This window comes from Aethalodelphis obliquidens, unplaced genomic scaffold, assembly GCF_003676395.1.
Source record: "Aethalodelphis obliquidens isolate GAN/ISIS:26980383/991018 unplaced genomic scaffold, ASM367639v1 scaffold50, whole genome shotgun sequence".
Lineage (NCBI taxonomy): Eukaryota > Metazoa > Chordata > Mammalia > Artiodactyla > Delphinidae > Aethalodelphis > Aethalodelphis obliquidens.
The window spans coordinates 13160177-13181962 of NW_020837994.1; the positions used below are offsets into that span (position 1 = coordinate 13160177).

The 21786-nt window shown below is 47.7% G+C and overlaps 1 protein-coding gene across 1 annotated transcript; it reads right to left on the reverse strand.

The window, feature by feature from the left end:
• Positions 1-10980: 10980 nt before the first annotated feature.
• FZD4 (frizzled class receptor 4) lies at positions 10981-20307 on the reverse strand. The gene is made up of 2 exons (XM_027083622.1): positions 19695-20307; positions 10981-17335 (listed from the first exon to the last, which is right to left on the reverse strand). Exons 1-2 carry the CDS (start codon positions 19977-19979, stop codon positions 16007-16009), a joined length of 1614 nt encoding a protein of 537 aa, XP_026939423.1. The 5' UTR covers positions 19980-20307; the 3' UTR covers positions 10981-16006.
• Positions 20308-21786: the final 1479 nt, after the last annotated feature.

Consider the following 21786-nt stretch of genomic DNA (forward strand, 5'->3'; position numbering starts at 1 on the left):
CAGACACAAGACTTTACTTTGGGGGCCATGGAAATACACCTGAGTAAGTGGGAGTGGGGATGAGGTAAGAGGACTGAAAAAGAGAAAGGGAGAAGGAAAAGTACCACGTATTTCCCATCTAGTCTGTGCTAGAACTGACGGTACAGTGATGGTCGATACAGGCAGAGGCGCTGACAGATGCCAGGAGCTGTGCTAAGAGTTCTCCTTGTGCTGACAACACTGGGAGGGAGGTGTTTCCGCATCAGAAGTGGAAAGAGTGAAGTTGGATGAGACTGAGAAATTTGCGGGTGGCCACACAGCGCTTGAGTGGCAGAACTTGCATCAGATCTCATTCCTCACAAGATGTGCCCATTCCACTGTAATAACTGTGTTGAAAGCTGATGGGTAAGCCATGTGTCTTTTTTCTCTTTTTATTACGATCTCAGAATTGTACCCATGATTTGGAATGAGTTCACCTGAGCATAATGATGCAACGAGCTCATTGGATCATGTATTTATTTTTTAAGAAGCACGAGGTAGAAAACTTTCTCAAGCCCATGAAGAGCAGAGCTGGGGGCGCGTCCAAGCCTGTTTTGATTTACGTGGAATGGATCCAGCTTGAGTGTAAATTCAGGACCGTGTTTGCTTGTGTCACACTCTACTTTTTCAAATTACTTTCGTATGTCTCACTTCATCTGTTTCCCCCACTTCTGGATGAGAAAACTGAGGTCCAGGACTTGAAATGACGTGTCCCTGTTCACACAACAAATTATCATCCGAGCCAGAACTCAAACCCAGATCTTTCCGCAGTATCCCACTGCTTCCTCCCCAGCCCAAGAACTATCATTACACCAAGTGAGCTTAACAGGGTGACTTGGATTGATTCATCCTGATGGCTTGACTTAACCTCCTGGGATTATTCCAGTAAATATTAGTCCCACATCTCTTTCCAAATATGTTCAGTCTCTCCCTCTGTCTTTATTTCTTCATCTTTTTCCTGGCATCCCTCGTCTCCACCCTCCCCCTCCCACCTCCTCCTTTTCTCTTTTAACCTTTCCTTCTCTTCTTTCCTCCCTTCCTCTCATCCTGTCACACACACATTTGTTTTTCTTACATAGGGGTGGTATCATGTTGACAGGGTGGGTGAAATGAGGAGTATCCTTCAAGTCCCTGGAAGGAGAATATTTTCTTATGGATTTTTTTATTGTTTAGATTGTTTTGCCAGGCTAATGAAAGATGACTCTGAGGTCCCCTTATCTCAGGCCAACCGGAGGATGCCTTCAAGTTTTTGTTTTTGTTTTTTCCAAGCTGGTTCCTTACAAATGCACCCAGAAGGTCACTCTCGGGTCCCCAAGATAGTGGTGGGTAATCAATCACATCCAGGACATCACATCACAGAAGATAATCTCATGAATGGGAGGATCTGGGGAAGGAGAGAGGGGAACCTGAGCTGTCCCGGGATTGCGAGCACAGTAAAGGTGATCTGATGGATTGCTTTCTCCAGAAGTTCTCTGGGATAGATACAAGGATATTCCAGCTCCAGTGGTTGGTCTTCCCCTCTGATTTTTGACTCCAAATAAATAAATGTACACTTACACAAAAGGCTCAAACATTTCCCAGGTAATCCGATCATTGCAACTCAGCAAGCAATAAAGACAGCATCTAGTAGCTCAGAAGCCTGGGTCCACATGGGGCCCCCAGGCAATCCTTTCAAAACAAACAGAAGGGATTCCAGTTCTGGCTTTGCCAAGGACAAGCTTTGTGAGCCTGAGTAGCTCACTTAACTTCTCTGGGCCTCAGCTTCTCAACCGTAAAATAAAATAATGAACTAGTTTATTCTTTCGACAAATATTTATTAAACATCTACTTTGTGACAGGCCTAGTGAAAAGTTTTTTTTAAAGGGTCTCGGGGTGGGGGTGGGGTCTCAAAGTTTAATGGGGAAAATAGGTATAATAAAGGAAAATAATAATAACATCATATTTTTAAGTGCTCTAATGACATTATGTACAAAGTGCTATGGAGGGACAAAGGTCAAAACAACTCAACGTAGGAGCTCATCTTCAGGATTCTTCCCACCTCTCAGAGTCTGTGTGTGTGGCTTTATTTGTTTGATTTGTTTCGATCTCCTTTTCACATTAATGTATTTTATTCTTCCTTAACTAGTTAACTTCAAATCATTGTCATCATTATCAACCACTGCCAATCACTATATCACACATACTGTTTAATGGCCTCAACAATTATAAAAGTCAGATATTATGGTCACCATTTTAGATATAAGAACACTGAAGCTCAGAGAGGGTAAGTGACCTACTCATACTCACACAGCTGGGAAATTACAGAACTGGGATTTGAACCCCAACTGCCAACTCCAAAGCTCATGCCCTTTCCACTGCATGCTGCTCCTTCAAGTAGGTACAGCCATTCAGGACCAGCAACATAATTTGCAGGACCAAGTGAAAAGTAAAAGTACAGAGGTTTTTGTTAAAAAATTATTAAGAACTTCAAGACAGCAACAGTAGAGCATTCAACAAAGCATGGGGCCCTGAAAGACTGCCCAGGTCACACACCCACGAAGCCTGCCCCGCCAGCCACAATTCACTTTACAGATGGCATCTCCCATCCAGGAGCAAAAGCATCATAGCAATTTGCAGGCCCAGACCACAGTGGCAGAATGTTTTATAATCATGCGTCACGTGCAGGTTACCTGACGTTACCCAGAGGATTCAGCGTGGACCATGTGGGCAGAATTTGTGGGCGCTGTGTGATAGCTTTCCCAGAGCAGGAAGAATTTTTTATGTGGGGAAAGGTACATAATCTTGGGCTGACAAGGGTTCTGACTACACCCTCACCTACCTTTAGAACCTAAGGAGGGGGGACATTAATACAACACAAAATGAAACACGGCCAAAAGCCCCTTAGCCTCTCTTTTTAAATTGCAGACCAGACCTGTAGGTGCCCTAATGAAGGTCAGTGGACAAAAAGCAACAGGACTGCTGGTTTATAAGCCTTTCTCCTGAAGCACGCAAGGAGGTATCAACTCCTACTGAGCCAACAGAGATTATGAACATCCTTTTGGTGAACAATTCTTAATCAGTGACGTTTAATCTTTTGTGATCATAGACCCATCTACGAAATTTGGACCATTTCCCTCCCAAAAGACATGTGTACATAAAACAGTTTGCATGCAATTACAGACTTCCTTCATTGACCCCAGATTTTTTAAAAACCCAGGCATTTTAGATCACAGATCCCTCAGTTATAGAAACCTACAATGTTGGGCCCAGACAGAAACTTAGAGATCATTTTTGTGAAACCATCATATTTCTCGGGGGTGAAGGTTGAGGTCATTTGGGATAATAAATGATTCTGTACATTTTCAAAGACCTACTCCGCTGATTACCAGCCCTACCCTTGAACTAGCTGCACGCCCCAGCCCCCCCAATTTGCTCCTATCAAAACACTGCAGCCCAGTGGGACAGTCTAACCCCACAGACGGCTGATGTGAGGACATCAGTGAACGTTTGCAGAGTGCCTGGACAAGCCAGGGACGTGGGCACCAGGACAGCTCTTGTCCTTGAGAAGATCACAGACGTCTAGGGGAGAGACACATACAGACAAAAAATGTAAGATAACACAGGCAACTATAGGTGTTTGAGAGGTGACATACCGGGTGCACTGTGTCTGCCAGGTTGGATCATTCGAGGCTCCCAGGAGAGAAAACACTTACACAGGGTCTTGAGGAGTGAGCCCAGAGCCATGGAGGGACAGAATCTCCTGGCTGAGGGGACCCACACATGCAAAGGCAGAAAAGACTCAGACAGCGTGAGATACACAGGGGGTTGGAATTGGCTAGAACATACGTTGTTGTGTCTGAAGAAGAGGCAGGAAGTGAGACTGGAGGAGAGGGGAAGGGGTCCAATTCTGGAGGCCTTGGATATCACACTAAGGGGTTGGACCTACGGAAGAATGTCAGCCTGGGTGATGGATGAAGGAGTCTCTTCCTGGGGATGGTGCAAGAAGCCAGATATCCATCTGTCCCGGACGGCCTTCTGCCGGATGGGGTGGAGGTCAAGATGCGGGGTGAAAAGCTTTTCTCAGATCCCAGTCACCTCTGTCTCTAAAAATCAGCCGCTGCCCAACACTGGAGAACAAAGGAATGGCCCTATACAGCCTTCATAAAAGATGGGGACAGTTAGCCTGAAACACATCGCTAAGGTGTCAGTGAGATTCACTCACCAGAAAAGTACCATTCTTCTCCACAAAAAGATGACCAAATCGGCCTTCTTACAAATGCAGAGAAATTGCTCTCATTAAAAAAAAAAAAAAAAAAAAATTAAAGGGAACCTGACTCCAGCTTGATATATTGATGTGTTTCTCTCTGCAAAGTCTCACATTTTTCATTTATTTGTAAATTAAACCAGTTTAGTCCTAGGTGGTGGGCTGGCTCTGAAGAAATATTAATCAAGAGAAGAGGGTCCTGGCGGTCCAGTGGTTAAGACTCCGAGCTTCCACAGCAGGGGGCACGGGTTCGATCCCTGGTGGGGGAACTAGATCCCGCATGCTGCAACTAAGACCCGGCACAGCCAAATAAATAAATATTAAAAAAAAAAAGAAGTCCTTGGAACAGGTGTGTTTTCTCCCAAACTAATGCATAGACAAAAAATCCTGATCACTGAGACACTCTATGAAGTTAATCTCTGCTCTGAAGCTGTCCTTCCCTTATTTACCACTAGATGTCACGAGAACCCTGTTTTTGAAAAGACAAATCTTCAAAATTGCTGACCTAAAGAAAACCATTCCCCCTAGTGTTCAGATATTTGAGTAAAAAAGAAAAAAATATTCTTAACAACAGCAAAAATTGCAAATGTTCAGAATTTATCTCTTGAGTAGCTACATAATGGTTGTAATTCCTCAGACTACCTGCAAATAAGATAGTCCCTACAGGATCACAACAAATAGATTTTTGTTGAAATATCCACGGTAAACGTTCATCGTACAGGAAATTCCATTGCATTTACACTATTTATTTAATAAAAATAATCTCTGCGATTATTTGCATTTATTTCTGAAGGAGGATGTTTTTCCTTCCTCAGAATAAGTTCAGGAAATGGGTGAAGTGTTCAGGAAGTTAGCTAAATGCTGATGTAAATCCAAAAGGAAGGTCTGTTGTTTAAAAAAAAAAAAAAAAAGGAACAAAAAAAAAGCTAGGAAGTGGTTCTCTCTTTCACTTATGGAAAATGTTATACAGAATTTCTGATTTAAAAGGAAGAGGACTAGGGAAAATGTGTGTGCTCGTGGTATCTTTTGCCGTGGGTCTGGTTGGGCAGTCCAGACTTTTACTGATCACAGTAACCCACAGAGAAAACTGTGTCAAGAAATAAAATCTAGGGGCTTCCCTGGTGGCGCAGTGGTTGAGAGTCTGCCTGCCGATGCAGGGGACACGGGTTCGTGCCCCGGTCCGGGAAGATCCCACATGCCGCGGAGCGGCTAGGCCCGTGAACCATGGCCGCTGAGCCTGCGCGTCCGGAGCCTGTGCTCCGCAGCGGGAGAGGCCACAACAGTGAGAGGCCCGTGTACCACAAAAAAAAAAAAAAGAAAAAAAAAAAAGAAAGAAAATCTATTAGATGGGAGACGTGAGTGGGATTAAGTTGTACGAAATGAAGCGCTTACTATGGAATTTGTATCAGCTATTCTAGGAGGTATGTCTTGATAGGAAACTCTGGTCCAAAAGAGGTGGTGGGACCCCTTAGCACTACACAAACAACTAAGCACTATGCTCTCCTCCCCAGGACCCTGTCCCTTCCAGCCACCAACAAATGGTGTCATGCTGACATGCAGACTTCGAGGGAGACAGTCTCATCCGGGAAACCCAGCTCCCCGGGGTGCAATCTGCCACAGCCCTTCAGTGAGGAGGTCGTTATTTATCTGGAACTTGCAACGCAGGGAGTGTGCTATAGCAGGTGTGCAGAGCAAACAGAAAGCTCCAGGCCTCTGAAACACAGACCGTTTAGAAAGCACAGATTCGGCTCATTGAACTGTGTGAAGGAGGACGCAGCTTGTTGTGGTTTCTCTGAAAATCGCCCCCTCCTTTCCAGCAGCTCTCTGCTACCCCCTTCATTCAGGCCTTCATGGTCTCTGAAACTGGTCTGCCTGCCCTCCCCAGCCACGCCTTGTCTCCAGCCCAGGCCCCTGCGGCAGCCAGGGCGAGCTTTGTAAAACACCAAAGTGCGTGTGAGCCCCCCTTGCCCTCAACCTTCTGCCACCTCCCCTGTGCCCAGGGCAGGAGACAGGACAAGCTCCAAGGCCTTTCGTAACTCGGCCTCAGCCCACCCACACTCCCACTCCAAGAATCTCAGGCTCCAGTTACACTGAACAACTCACCACCTGCACTGCCCCACAGGGATCTCTCAGCCAGGTTTGTTTTTTTGGCTGTGTTGGGTCTTCGTTGCTGCGCATGGGGCTTTCTCTAGTTGCGGCGAGCAGGGGCTACTCTTTGTTGCGGTGTGCGGGCTCTAGGCGCGTGGGCTCCAGCAGTTGTGGCACACAGGCTCAGTAGTTGTGGCGCACGGGCTCAGTTGCTCTGCAGCATGTGGGATCTTCCCGGACCAGGGCTTGAACCCGTGTCCCCTGCATTGGCAGGCGGATTCTTAACCAATGCGCCAGCAGGAAAGTCCCTCTCAGCCAAGTTTATTCACACATTTCTTCCTTCCACTCTGGGCAAATGAGGAGATGAGGGTGGACTGTGCACTTCTCTTGATTTCTATAGAGTAGTCTATTTGGATTTATAGAATTATGACATGAGAGAAGCAAGAGAGCAGGTCTCAGAGGACACAGGGCAGACACGCCTACACACACCACCTACTGGATGCAAGTATCATAAACCACGTGCGCCAGCAAAGGTAGTCAGATGGAGGCAGCCGATCTTATGACTAAATGCCTCCAATGGCACCCCACGAGTAAGTTGTAATTTTTATTATTTTATTTTGGCCATGGGGCACGGCATGCATGATCTTAGCTCCCCCACCAGGGATCGAACCAGCACCCCCTGCAGTGGAAGCACAGAGTCCTAACCACTGGACCACCAGGGAAGTCCCTAATTTTTATTTTTGACATTTTGAACAGAGGGTGGTTTTGAGTAGCAGACAAAGTTTTAGAAAAGTCATGCTTGCTGGGATCTGCCCCTTCCTTTTTCCTATTCCTGTGCCCTCCCTACACATTTACTTGTTGAGGCAGACGTGTCCTTCCGGGGATCAAATGGGATGAGAATGGTTTAGAAAACGTTTTCCCATTGCACTCAGTACTCAGAAGCTGTTCTACCCAAATTAAACCAACAAGGCCCTGGGACTCAGACTAGGAAGAAATTACCTAATAAGTGTGATAGGAACAGTAGCACTGATCTCTTAGTAGGTACAGATCCTTTACCAGGTACTGAGGCATGTAGTTTGTTGCCATGAACTTCCGGAGGGAAAAGGTTGTGCCTTATTTATCTTGGTGTACCCTCCCAGGCTGACACATGCTGGACCCTCATTCAGCTATTCCACAAATATTTACTAAGCAATAGAGGATTTGTTTTTCCAGGTTTGGAGATTTAAGCTTGTTAATAACAGATGAATTCTTTCTCTGTTTCATCATCTGCACTTTCGGACTCTGAGTTGGACTCTTGTCTTTGTGCTTTTCTACAATCACTCCCTCTCTCCCTTCCACAGCCCACCCCAGTATTCTACATATAGTAGGTGGTCAGCAAGTATTTGTTGGGGAGAGAGGAGAAAAAAGGGGGAAGAGAGACAGCTTAACAATAAGCAACACGGTGGGTAGGTAGGTGAGCAGTCTCAAAACCATCTTGAGACTACAGTATTTTCTGCGGCGACTGCCCAAGCATCTTTCCAGAAAGTCCTGCCCAGGCGAGGCCTCTTGTTGGACCTTTGGTTTCTTTCCTATGCTGGCCACATTTGTCACCAAAGCTCCACAGTTTCCCCGCCTAACAAGCTAAAACCCTCCTGTCCTTCTAACCTCCCTTACTTATTCTCTCCATAGATATTTCAGAAACTCATGCCAGGCCTTGAGGACCCACAGATGGGCACCTTTGGGTGCTCAGAGTCATTGTCAGGGTGCTCGGTCTAGTAGGGATACAGACACGTGAATAGTCTATTACCAACAGCTCAATGAAGGCTCCCAGAATTGATAGCACAGAGGCTAAAGTTTACCTATGGTAAGAAGAAAAGAGAGGCAGGAAGTGGCAAGTAGGAGGGTCAGGGGCATCTTCCCAGGAGACATGACCTAAGATTTCAACGTTAAAGAACAGAAACAGCCTAGTTGAAGAAAGACGGAAGGAGCATTGCAGGCAAAGGGAAACACATGCGGAAAGGCAAGGGAGAGTAAGGAAAATGATGGAACTAGGACAGATTTCTCTCTGTGACTTATCAATCCCATCTCAGTGCTTTATACTCTACATTCACCTCATATCAAGTGAAATGATGCAATCCTTCAGCATCTTGGAAAATTTAGACAGCCAATCATTCAATCTCTTAAAGAGAAAGGCACTGATAATGTGGGCTATCTATGAGATTAAGCACGTTCTTGGGTGAACACCGGATCAGGTACTTGTAGGAAATCATGTGGGAGGCTGATGAAAATCAGGCGGTTGATGTGAAATGTAATAAATCTTACTTTTTATTCTCTCTCCCTGGGGGTTTGAGAAGTTGGAATCCTTTGCTGTGAGAACAGATGAATCCGTGGTTTCCCTGCCTAAGGAAAAGGACAGGGTGATTCTGGGAATTTCAGGTGGGACCAAGGTCCATTCTGAAAACTTTCTGGACGAAACCTTTGCAGGTCCAACATTTTCAAAACATTTAGCGAGATGTTCCCAGTCCTACACCCCAGCTGCATGGTGAAGGAAAACTGAGCAGAGGACAACGCCCTTCTCCGAGTGTGGTTTATTTCTGTTCACAGAAACTCTGAAGACAGGAGGCCAAGGCTGACCTCTTTAGTCAAGAGTCTGCTCAACTTCAAAATTATGATTGCATGTGAAAGCTAAAATGGGAAAGAGAAAAAATCAGTTCTCAGGACAGAAATGCTAAAAAACCCTTAGGCCACATTCCAGTCAAGGTCCCAGCCCTGTGTATGGAGCTCCTGGATGAGGGAGCAGCTAAGACCATTGCAGATCAGCTGAGTGTCCAGGGTCCTGGGGTTTATTCTAGAGGTGTCCAGCTTACAGATAAAGAAACTTACAAGAGTGATTATGCTACATAATCCTTAAACAACAGAAGCTCATGGCCAGGTCTCGTTATTGAGTCGCCTGCCAAAACATTTACCCACTCTCAGTGAACTATTTGCAGTAAAAAAAAAAATCACAGGGATAGAACGTGGTAGTTTCCTAGGGCTACTGAAACAAACTGGGTGGCTTAAGGCACAGGAATTTATTCTCACACAGTTCTGGAGGATAGAAGTCCAAACCCAGGTTTTGGCAAGGTTGGCTCCTACGGAGGCTCTGAGGAAGAATCTTCCATGCCTCTCCTGGCTTCAGGTGCTGGTTGGCAATCCTTGGTATTTCTTGCCCTGTAGCTCTATCACTCTAATCTCCGTCTCTGCCTTCCCATGGCGTTCTCCTGTGTCTGTGTTCAAATTCCCCTCTTGTTATAAGGACACCAGTTATTGGATTAGCCCTACACTCGTCTAGTAGGAGCTCATCTTGATTATGTCCGCAAAGACCCTACTTCCAAATAAATTCACATTCACAGGTAAAGGGGGTTAGGACTTCAGCGTGTCTTTGGGGCAGACATGATTCAACCCACAACTGAGTGTAGAACGAAAACAAAACCCTGGGCTAGGCATGAGAGAACAAGGCTAGCCCACAGGCTACTCACCCACGGAGGTACTCCTGGCAAAAGTTTCAGTTCTCGTCTCGAAAGAAAAGTAGTGCCTGCGCTGCTTACCTGAGAGGTGCTATGAGCAAAAAAATGAAATCGTGTAAATAAAAATATTTTCTATATGGAAAGTGTTTCTACAAGTGCAATGGATTATGAATTCATTCCAGCTTGTGTTGAATTTTCCTTAACGTCATAACTACATAATGAGTAGGTAATGAAATGAGAAACACAGCCGGTCTTACAGGGAAGAGAATTTAAATTACATGCCTCCTTTCAGGTATGGTTTGAGATAAAATACAATAGTGATCTGCAGCGAAGGAGAAGAGCATTGCAGATTCTTGCTCCCTGGGCTTTTCACTCACACTAAAACAGGGTGGTATTCAGGTGAGACCAAGGGGTGGAAAGCAACTGAAAGGCAAACCAAGAGGGCTGATGTTCTCCTCTGGGACACCAGCAGCCGTCTCCAATGGCAGTGACTTCCCTACCCTCTGTCTGTGTGGTCCATACTACTTGCTCCCATGACAGTGTCCTGCTAATGGCCTTGAATTTGCTTTGTCTGATGACTTTTCTGGATACTTATAAATTTAGCTAAAGTCATTTTCCTGGCTGATTGATACAACATACTCCCATGTCTATTACACGAAACAGAATCATTTTGTAACCAGAAAAATAAAAAAACTTTTAATGAAAATCTGAAGTTAAAAAAAAAGCTCTCTTTCCCCTTTTCAAGAGGCCTGAAGCTCTAGCAGCGACAGGGAAACATGTTTCAGGCTGCCAGATTAAGTCAAAGGGACTGGGAAGGTGTGTAAAAATGGTTACATGTATTGGGAATGCCAAAAAGGGGCGTCATGGGGTGACAGCTTGAGAACTATAGTCACATCCGAAGTATCAAGTGACCACTTGAGTGTTACCGATGACCACAGTAGTGATAAAGTCTGTTGACTTTGCATCTCGGGGGTTTGCTGACCCAAGAGAAATCCCAGGGAGGGGAAATAGCACCAGCAAAAAAAAAAAAAAGACGAGGCTCTCCCTCTGCCCTGCAAACCCAATTCTCTATTTCTCACTGCTGGGTAAGCATGATTCCCAGGGGCTTTCAGACACCTGCAGGAATAGGCCAAATCACACACCAGCTACTAAACAAAACTTTATTTTCCTTTGATACAAAAATTAAATAGCAAAGTTTATTTATTTATTTATTTTTGTACAGTGATAAATTAGAAATTTACAGTACAGACATCAATGCAGACATACGTTTGTACATCCTCAAAAGCAGGGTCCATTTCCTCTGACGTTCAGCAACTCGTTCAGGGCATGTAGGAGGGTTTGCCTGGTACCTCTGTGTCGAACATCTAAAAGTCCCTCAGGTAGGCCTCGAGGTGGCCGGCGCTCGGGTGGCACGGGGGCCCGAGAACAGCCACAGAGCACGAGCGTGGCTGCCTCACCAGCAGGCCGAAATTCATCTCTGCATAGATCACACCTGATATTTATTCTGCCTTTCCTACAAAGAGCTCGAGGGGCCTTTGTCCTCCTTCCTTCTAAAGTCTCACAACATCCCTGTGAGGTAGGAAAAAATTCAGGACCACCTAGATGCCCCACGGGGAGACACCTGGAAAGCAGCCTCCCCTCCCCAAACCCTCAGCCATACCAGCCCGAGCCCTCAGCAGGATGGGGAAAGGTGCACACCTGGGAGAGCAGATGGACCCAGCCTCCAGGGGGCAGGGGCTCTCGCCCCCTCCCCGGAAGCCTTCTGGGGTGACAGTGGTCATGTACTGAATATTGTAGGCGATCAGGGAGCTACAAAAGCTTGGAGGACACGGCTCATAGGACCCCAAGCAGGCCCTCTACAAGCTGCCTGGGTGAATACTGGGAATTTGCTGATGCAAAGAAGAAGGGAAATAAGGCAAACCAGGAACAGGCAACTGGGTGTACCAAGGAGAAGAGGCCTATTGGGGAGATCCGGCGTTCACTTCCCTCCAGGTAACACCCAGTGGGCCATCACTGCACATGTGCGTGGCAAGAGGCAGTGGCAGACAGCTCAAACCAGGCCGCAGCGAAACAAAATCCATTATTTAAGGCTCTGGTATCTGATCCTTGGTAGGAGCAAAATGCTCTCCTAGGAGTTTCCAAGATCTACAGCCTAGGCCCAGAAGAAAAATGAGAACCCGGGTCCTTTGCCAGACATAATACAAACCCAGACGGGGACTCTGAACCCAAGTATAATAAAGGAACAAAAAGAACCATCAGAGTCCAATGACTCGACATCTCTGGCTGGAATAGCAACTCCCTCCAATCTCCTCCATCATAGAATGAAATGCAGGATGTATAACAGATCGATTCCGGGGGCTCCTTCCAGAGTCTGGGCTCCACAGCCCTCTCCCCTAACTGCCGTTGTGGCCACCTCGCCAGAAGCCGAGGCTTGCACCATCCTGGTGAAATCTTAAGTTGAGTCTGCCTTCCAGGGCTGAGGCTGTCGAGTTTCTCTTTACACCCTCGGGCCTCGGCTTGGTTCCCAACACCGAATTCCGTGACCAGGGGGCTGAGGGGGGCCAGAGAGGACAGGGCTGGGGGTGCCGGTAACATCACAGTTCAGAACCTAGATACAGAAGTTTCCCAGGTTCCAGGTTTGGAGGATGCAGGGGAGGGAGGGCCAGGGGAAAGCAAAGTCAGAGAGCATCTCAGGGAAATAAAAAGTGTCACCACTTCTCCTGTTGCAGGTCCCCTGGGTGAGCTGCCAAATCAGAAGCAGTCTCAGAGATCAGGAGACAGGTCTCCATAGAGGAAAAAGGATATGAATCAACCAAGCAGCTCCATCAGGCCAGTTCCACTCTTCCCATGTTCCTCTGCCCTGAGGTGTGGCCTTTATGAAGGAGGAGAAAGGAGTTTGCCAGAGAGGAGGCTGGACAGAGGTGCCCTTGGTCCCTGTTGAGGCCAAGGGATTTTGTAGGAAGCTATAATTATACCTACTTATTCTAGATTTCCGAGAAAGAAAAAGAACCCTAACCTTTTCCCTAGCAAGATGCTGTCCTCAAATTCACCTGTACGAGTCACCAGAACACCCCAAGCCCTAAACTGCCTGCTCCCGAAGCCATATTAGATGTGGGAGTTCATGTCCTTGTAGCCAATGTTTGTGATCTTCCTAGGAGATTTCCACGGAGACTGTCATGAAACAGAGCTGATGCTTTCTGGCAAAACCCCTGTGAATCGATTTGCAAGGAATCCTGGGAAGGGATAAGTGATGGGTTAAAGGGAGAAAGACCCAGGAGGAGGTTTATGGGATGGTGACCGTGGAACAGATGGCAATTCAGTAGCCCCTGCGACTTCCTGAAACCAATGGCCAAGTTCAGCAGACCCAGGGGCATCCCAGTCCAGGTCGGTTAGAAGAACAGAGCTGATCCTCCCTGACATCCCCTAAGGTGCCTAACACAGGGCTTTACGGACAGTTAGCACTCAGTAAATGTGCTGATAATTAACCTTTTTTAAAACCAATACCAACTTAACAGGTGATGGATTCGTTTCAAGGTAACTGATATCTAACTCTTGGCCACAAAGCTCCTTTCTTAAAACCGTAAACACTCTCGGTGGTCTGGAATGTGAAAGGAACGGCCTATAAGCCTGTGACACTGCCAAGGCTACTCATCTATTCTGCACCGATGACGACTTCTGATCAAATATATATTTCTCCTGTGAAGGCAAGAGATTTATGGAAGAGACACGTTACAACCCAGAAAGCTCCAAAACTTGGGGGTCCAGTTTCACCCAAGTACTCTTATTGTTCCTTATTTGTTACTATTCATAAATATTGAGCACCCTTTCCATGCCGGGCCCTCTGCTAGGTGCTGCGTCGGTCACACGATCCCTGAAACATTACAAAGAGAACTGCATTACAATCCCCTGCCTGGTCCTTCTTTCCTTTCCTGGGCCAGAGTCTCCGCACAACTCCCAAGACACTGGAGCGGAGCGTGAGTAAGGGCAGGCTCTGCCCCTGGGTGCATGCTCCAGGGCCCCGGCCAGCTATGGGAACCATCTGCAAGCAGCGCAGGGCGTTCACATTTTACATTTCATAGGCGATGCAGTCTCAGATGGAGTTCAACTGGTCCTTCTGGGGATCATTTCTCATGCTCCTGGAGCCCTGACCCAGAGTCCAGCCAAGGTACTCAGGCTCAGCACACACAGCAGGGGACACCGGTGCCCACTCAGCATCTGTGTCCAAAGCCCCAAGCCTTTGCCTTCCAAAACATGCAACAGACCTTACGTGTATCTTCATCTCAGACAGGTCAAGAACCACACCACAACAGAGAAAGAAGAAAGGAAAATGTCAAACCAGGGGGCATAAAGCTCAAACCAAAAAAGACATGCTTATTTCCAGAATTTGAACTCCTCTTTGGAAATTTGAGTCCCTGGAAATATTTTTCCACAAAGAAATGTGATAGAAGAGCTTTCCTACCTGTTTTAAAGGGGGGAGGAGCATGAATAAATAAATAAATGAGTCATCGCAAGGTAGTTGCTGAAGCAAAGACAGGTATGAACTTCAAGGACAGCAACCTGTGACATCATCAATAATTTGTCCCAGAGATCTGGTGACTAGAAGGCCTGAGGCGGGTCAGGGGAAAGGCCAGTTACAATTGTAAAAGAATCGCAGCTTTTGAGAGTCTGCTAGGGGGTACCCCCTTGCAAGGAACATAAAGCATAAATTTTAAAAGCTCTGGATACCTCTGCAAAAGGCAATTAAGACCTGTGCCGTTAGAGTTTGCAGTTCACTTCATACGGTCTACACTTTATTCCCCACGAACCAATCAAGCTCCTGGCATTCTGGAGATTCATTAAGCACCATATAAATACTCCAGGCCACACTGCCTCCAAGGAAATCTTACCCGGAGCCCTTGCCAATTACTAGGAAATAATTATGCACCAAGTAGTTGGATTAGCTGTCCTTAGCTCCCTTTACAAAATTGAAAAAGTCTCCATTGTGGTAAGCAGACCAGACTCTGATAACATTCTTATGCTAAAGGAAAAAAAAAAAAAAGGCACTATCATTCTGAGAATGCAAGCTGACCATAGCTTTAAAGTCAGCTGAGTAACTGTTATGTCATGGTCCAAGAATGTGCTTTTAATTGTAATTGACACACACAAGTTACATAGCTAATCTGTGTGAATGCAAAGTTGCCAAGAAACGTAACATTTTAGCTCTTCCAGACTGGCGTCTGCATAGATGCAATCACACAAGTAAAATATATTAAGTCCCCATTGCTCAATGCAGTCGGTCTCTGGGGTGGGTAAGGTAAGTCGACTTGGTAAATATCATTTTCCTCTGAATTAAGTGATTGTCGAGAAAGTGAATCACCCTTCCTTTCCCCCTCATTAGGCATGCTGCAGTGCAAACATTCCTATAAAAAATACCTGTTTTTGAGTCATTAACGTAAAATGGAGAAAACAGCAGCAGTCTGGGACAGAGCTGTTGAAATTTAAGAGGAAGAGAGAGAAGAAAAACCCACTGGATACCTCATGTGTGTTTGTACAGTACTTTTGTTTGTTCAAACAATTCTGTTTTATGACAAAGGCACTGAAAGATTCTGACACCACCTCTTGGGAGAGCAGTCCACAAAGTTCTAAACAGCAGACAGTACACCACAGAAAATGTTTATGTTAGACCAGCCAAACTCTAAAACTCTTGTAACACTTCTCTGAACCCAGCGTTTCCAGTGTTTATAGATTGCTTTGCTATCTGAAAGACCCAGTTAGTATTTAAAATTTTTAAAGGGTTAAAAAAGTTAATCTTTCTCCCTGCAAGTTGCCTACTCACAGCTCAAATCCCACCCTGCAGGGAAAAGCAGCATCGCCCTGGACCTCCTGGAATCTAGGCAGGACCTCCACGCTCCAAGCTGCGACCTGCTAAAGTGATCAATGTTTTGATTTTTCACAGCTTTGAAAGGCTCTAACTGGCTTTTCCATTTTGGATCATTCCAAAGTCCGCAGCAAAAATCATTAGTTTTATGATGCTGGGGGGAGACGGGGGAGAGTGGTGGAGGGTTATGGGGGTCACTTAAGTGTTGCTAGCTTGTTCAAACTGAGATTCACTGCATGAAGCTTTTAGTAGCATTTGCACCGCAATGCTGGCATGCCCCCTTCAAAATCTGGAAAGCATGGAGGCTGGCTAGCCTTATACCACAGTTTCATTGCCTCTCCCAGGCTTCACCCAACCATTCCCTCTTTTTTCTCTCTTTACCTTCCCAGAATTCACCAATCTGTTGGAACACTTCTGCCACGTGTGAAGAGTTTTGGCAGACCAAATCCACATGCCTGAAGTGATGCCTACCAACAAAGACATAAAAATTTTCAACATCTCAACCGCCATATTGGAGTCATCTGCGGAATACCGGAACAGCGCCCAGTTGGAGATTTCATAGAAATAACAGGCAATCACACAGGTTGCAGGCACCGTGTACAGGACTGAGAAGACCCCAATCTTGACCATCAGCCTCTCCAACTTGTCTGTCTTTGTCCCATCCTTTTGAAGATTCGACCGAATTTTGAACAAGGCCACCAAGCCTGCAGCAATGAACAAAGTTCCAATCACCAAGTAAGTGAAGAGAGGAGCCACCACAAAGCCCGTGAGGGCATCAAGGTTTTGGTTCCCCACGTAGCACAGGCCAGTCAGTTCATCTGCATCCACCAGTCTCATAATCAAGATGACAATGGTTTTCACTGCAGGGATAGCCCAGGCTGCAATGTGGAAATAAGAGCTGTGCATTTCAATGGCTTCATGACCCCATTTGAGTCCCGCTGCCAAAAACCAAGTGAGTGTCAGAATAACCCACCAGATGGAACTGGCCATTCCAAAAAAGTACATCAGCAAGAAAATGATTGCACATCCTGTGTTCTTAAGTCCTTCTTGGATGAGAACAGGTTCTGCTGCCTCTTCAAAATCGCAGGATATCCTTTCCCGGCCTACAGTCAGCCTGACAATATAAGCAATGCTATAAATATTATAGCACATACTGAGAAATATGATGGGGCGCTCCGGGTAGGAAAACCTGGCAGAATCGATCAGGAAGGTCAGCACAGTGAAGGCGGTAGAGATGAAGCACAGGCTGGCCCACACGGCCATCCAGATATCGGTGAACTCCTTGGCCGAGCGGCTGTATAAGCCAGCATCATAGCCACACTTGAGAACGCAGTTCAGGCTCCTCTTCACCCAGATGTACTGATCAGAGTTGGTTCCCACGGAATGGCACTCTTCCCCAGGCTGGATGGGGGTTTTGTGAGGTAAGGGCACCTCCTCATCACCTGGCCCTTCCATGCACATGTGGTTGTGGTCATTCTGTGGTGGGAATTTGCTGCAGTTCAGGCTATCTGGCCAGGCAAATCCAAATTCCTTCAGGACAGGCTCGCAACGTCTCTTGACCGAAAGACACATCCCGCCGCAGGGGCCGATGGGGATATTGACCTTCTCTGTGCACATGGGCACATACACGGAACAAAGGAAGAACTGGAAAAGTCATGAAATGAGCAAAGAAAACAATGACTTGGAAGTTTGACCAAAGGCTTGCACAAAACTGACTTGAATGCTTCTGGGCAAAGTACGCATCTACTTTTAAATCAGTCTACAGGGTGTCTGTTGACTCTGACCTCAAACAAATGTACCTAATAATCCATCACTTGCACACTTTTTTTCTTTTGGGTCTAGCAATCCTTTCCAGGAGAACACAGATAAATAAATATATAAAAGGGACACGAAGAATTACATAATCCCTTTTTGCACAACACTTGGGGAAATAAACCTTAAAAAGCTGACTTTGAGTCTCCCTCCCCTTTCAGCTACTACCTGAAAGAGCTGGACAGACTAACCAAATGACTCAGTCCTTTGGGTGATGGGGTGATTTATTTTTACCCCCATTTCTTTATCACCGTACAAATAAATGTAAAAAAAAAAAGTAGATACGGCTTTTCTCACGTTAATATTCTCTCCTTTCTCTCTTTTATCCCCTAAAATTATTTTTTAACCAGTCTCATATTGAAAGAGAAAATGTCCTCACTGAGATACTGTTAAATCCAAGGATGGGATGCAGGTTGAAGCCTCTGGATACCAGGGGTTTGTTTGGCCAGGTTTCCTCAAAGAATAATAATGAAGCACAATAGGAAAATATAAATGTTCAGTCCCTGAAACTGCAACACCAGCAGGGGAGAGTCCAGTTGCTGTCCTCAATTCCTCCAGCATTGATAAACAGTCTGCTTGGCTCCTTACAGATGTTGTCTATGAAGTCTAGAGTTACAAGTAACTATTTTCCAGCATGTAAAGGGATCCAGTCCTGTCCTTCAAAACAGCTTGGCTGCCTCCCCAGGATACATGTAATTAAAAATATATATCCCTGCAAAAGCTGTTTCGCCAGCAAAATTGTCACTGATGTCAGGATATGTGCTGTTTCCAAACTGAGAGCTAGAGAATCATTTTCTTAAGTTTTTATAACCTAGTTCTAAAGTCTTGAAACTTCCAAAGAGACATTTTACCAGCAACAGGTCTAATCCCAACCATCTTTCTGAAACCACAATCCAACTTTTCAAATAACCTATGTAAAAACATGCACCTAGTAAGTCAGCTACCTGCCTGTTTCTTATCTCTCAAAAGTTACAACCAGAACCACAGATTTCTAAAGCTTTTAGCCTGGATAACTATCCTCTATTTCCCCCAACTTCTCTCTTTTCTAAATTTCTAAAAATCACTCGTAGCCTCACCAGTCAAAACACAACCAGTGTTAACATTTTTAAAAATTTCCTTTAGGTTCTTTTTTTGTTTGTTTGTTATAATGAACTGGTTGGGGCTTCCCTGGTGGCGCAGTGGTTGAGAGTCCGTCTGCCAATGCAGGGGACGCAGGTTCGTGCCCTGGTCCGGGAGGATCCCACATGCCGCGGTGCGGCTGGGCCCGTGAGCCATGGCCGCTGAGCCTGCGCCTCCGGAGGCTGTGCTCCGCAACGGGAGAGGCCACAACAGTGAGAGACCCGCCTACCGCAAAAAAAACATAAAAAATAAATAAATGAACTGGTTGTTGTTATAAGATTATAATCACCCTGTATATGCAAATTATTCACTTTTTATGGTAGGATGAACATTTTCTATATTATTACATAAGCTTTAATATTTTTAATGACTGCAAAAACAAACAAAAAAACCCCACAAAACTTCCAATACACAAACTACCTTCTGGAGCTTGACCATACTAACGCCTTTTTCCCAAGTGATATCTTCTCCCCCGCCAAGTACTAAACCTGCCCTTAACCCTGAGGCTAAGAAGGAACTCAAGCCATCGCAGCCATTCCTTACTTCGTGACCTCTAAAATCATGCAGGACGACGCGAGGGGCCATTCTGCAGAAACGGGGCAGGGGTGTTTCATTTAATAACACACCCAAAAAATACGGGGGGAGGAAGGAGGTCGGTGAGGGAGGAGAAGTTCCCGTCTCCTTATCTCTCCTTCCAAGTCTTAGCTGCAGCTGGCTGCCCTGCCTGGGACTCGCCCACCGAGCAGCGGCGGCCAGAATCCTTGGCAAAGATAACTCTCAGCTCCACTGGGGTTAGGGGCTTGGCCAGACACGGGTGGGCAGGGGAGAAAAACGGAAGGGCGGGGTGTAAGAGTGGGTCCTTTCGCAGGCCAGATGACTTACACAATGTTTTGGCTTCCAGTCCCTGAGAAGGGACAGAAAAGTGGGGGTGGGAATGGAAATCACTTCTCCAGGATAGTTAATACCCTTCAGACTTAGGAAGGGGGCAGGGGGCTCGACTTGGCAAGGGCTCCACGGAGTTAGTTTGGGGCGTCCCTGTCCAAGGGGTCCCACCCGGGGTAGGTGCGCCCACCTGCAGCTGGCTGGAGCAGCCGTACTGGATGAGCGGCGTGAAAGTTGTCAGCTGCAGCTCGGCGTCCGTCTGCAGCTCGTGCCCCACCAGGTTGGGCATCTTGGTCACGTTGTAGCCCAGGTTCTGGCACATAGAGATGCGGATGGGGTCGCAGCGCCGCTCCTCCTCGTCCCCGAAGCCCCGCGCCGGCCTCAGGAGCAGCAGCAAGAGCAGCAGCAGCCGCAGGCTGAGACCGACGCCCCCGGGGGCCCCCAGGACGCGCGGCCCTGCGCCCCGCCAGGCCATGGCCAGAGCCGGGGGGCAGAGGCGGCGGTGGCGAGGGCTGCTCCAGCAGACACCCCCAGTTTGCACGGGGGAGCCGGCTGCCCGCGCTGCTCCCAGCTCCGGGAAAGGAAGTGTGATAAGGCGCCAAGGGCGACGAGGGGGCAGCGGCCGGGCTCTCCCGCAGCTGCGCGCGACTGTGTGGGGTATTAGACGCCCCCGGCCGGGGCCGAAGGACAGACTGCGAGGGTCATGGCTACAGGCGGCGAGCCTCCAACCCGGCGCCGGCCGCGGCCGCTCAGCGTCTCCGCGAAGCCCGCCAGCACGCAGCGCCGCACCGCTCTCACCACCCGAACCCTCCGAGGCGCTGGAGTTTTGCTGGGCGGTGGCGGGACGGGACGGACAGCGCGCCTCTCCAATGGCCGGGCGCCGTGGCCAGCGAGGGGCGGGGCCGCTCTGCCCTGGGCAGGGTCAGGCTCCCGCCCGCCCGCCCCCCTCCTCCGCCCCTCCCCCCCGTCCCGTAGCGCTCCGCCCCGCTTCCCGGCTCTCACTTTCCTCCCACCCGGTTCGCAGCGCTCGGGGGCCAGGCGGGGATGGAGCCGAGACGCTCCAGCCGGGCCAGCCTCCCCCTTCTCTCCCAGGTGAGAAGCGCTCCCAGAGGAGTCGGCTCCCTTTTCCTTTTTTACTTCCAGCTGTCACCTCAGCCCGTGGCCACTTCCCCATCAAGCAGAGAAACGTATACAAAGAACATGGGATTTGGCTTTACAAAGATTGTGCCTTTAAATCCGGCTGTGTGACCTTGAGCAAATTGCTCAGCCTCTAGGCGTCAGTTTCCTCATCCGTAAAGAGACTTGGGAGGATTAGAGATAACGCGTAAAATGCTTAGCACCGTGCCTGGTACAGCGTGAGCTCGCAGCTATTTTCACTCCGAGCTTGCTTGGGTTGGAGCCCGCCCCCCCTCTCCCCGCCCCCAGCCTCGGCCTGACCTGCACCCGGGAGCTGTCTGTCTCCAGCCGCGAATGGGGGAGGCGCCCCGGAGCAGCAGACCAGCCAACGGTCTCGCGCTCCGATTTCCTCACCGTATGAAATGAAATTCCACAGGGGGATTCGAAAGGAAATGAGACCGGGACGCTCCGTGCTTCTCGGCCCGCCGCCCTTCCTGTCTCGGGGACACGGTTTCTAAATAAGGTTGGGAGGGTGAGAGGGCAGGAGGGGAGAAGCTTGACCTGTGCATGGGGGGCTGAGAAGGCGCACAACCGCCGGGGCTCCCCTTCCCCAGCCTCCCGGGCATCCCTCCCCTGCAGCCTGCATCTCTTTCTGACTTATTCTGCTTCTGCGGGAGTCCTGGGGCTCATGCCAGCCGTGTTTCGATCCAACTTTTCCCTCTCGCTACCAGCCCTTCTCCCCACCCGCCCCTCCTTGGACGGAGCTTTGTGCTAGCCCACACTCTCCACTTTCCAGTCGGGCCAGGGAAACCCTCAGCAGGTGGATTCCTAAGCCATTTACTCGTTGCAGGACTGTGGTCAAGCCAGTGTGCCTCTTGGAGCCTCAGACTGGCCATCTGTAAAATAAGGAAGTTCGTATCTCCCCCCACACGGTTGTTCTGAGTTAAATGAGATAATGCGTGTAAATCGTTGAGCGCACTGACACATCCTAAGCGCCGAATAACTTGGTTATTGTTCTTGTTGTGGGACATCTTCTGCAGCCCAGGTCTGAGGATCTGGGTTAAGAGCTTTCTACCCTCTTCCTGAGGTATTTTGGCCCAACACTTACACCACTGTTTTCCAGGGACTTGATGGCAGGGACCAAGTTTGAATGTGTGTTTATAACC

What these genes read in the sequence shown, in the direction of transcription:
- FZD4 (XM_027083622.1), bottom strand. Translation starts at nt 19,979, where the DNA reads ATGGCCTGGCGGGGCGCAGGGCCGCGCGTCCTGGGGGCCCCCGGGGGC. An exon ending in GCTGCTCCAGCCAGCTGCAG is followed by an intron (nt 17,336 to 19,694) that starts GTGGGCGCACCT and finishes TGACTTTTCCAG; the next exon opens with TTCTTCCTTTGTTCCGTGTA.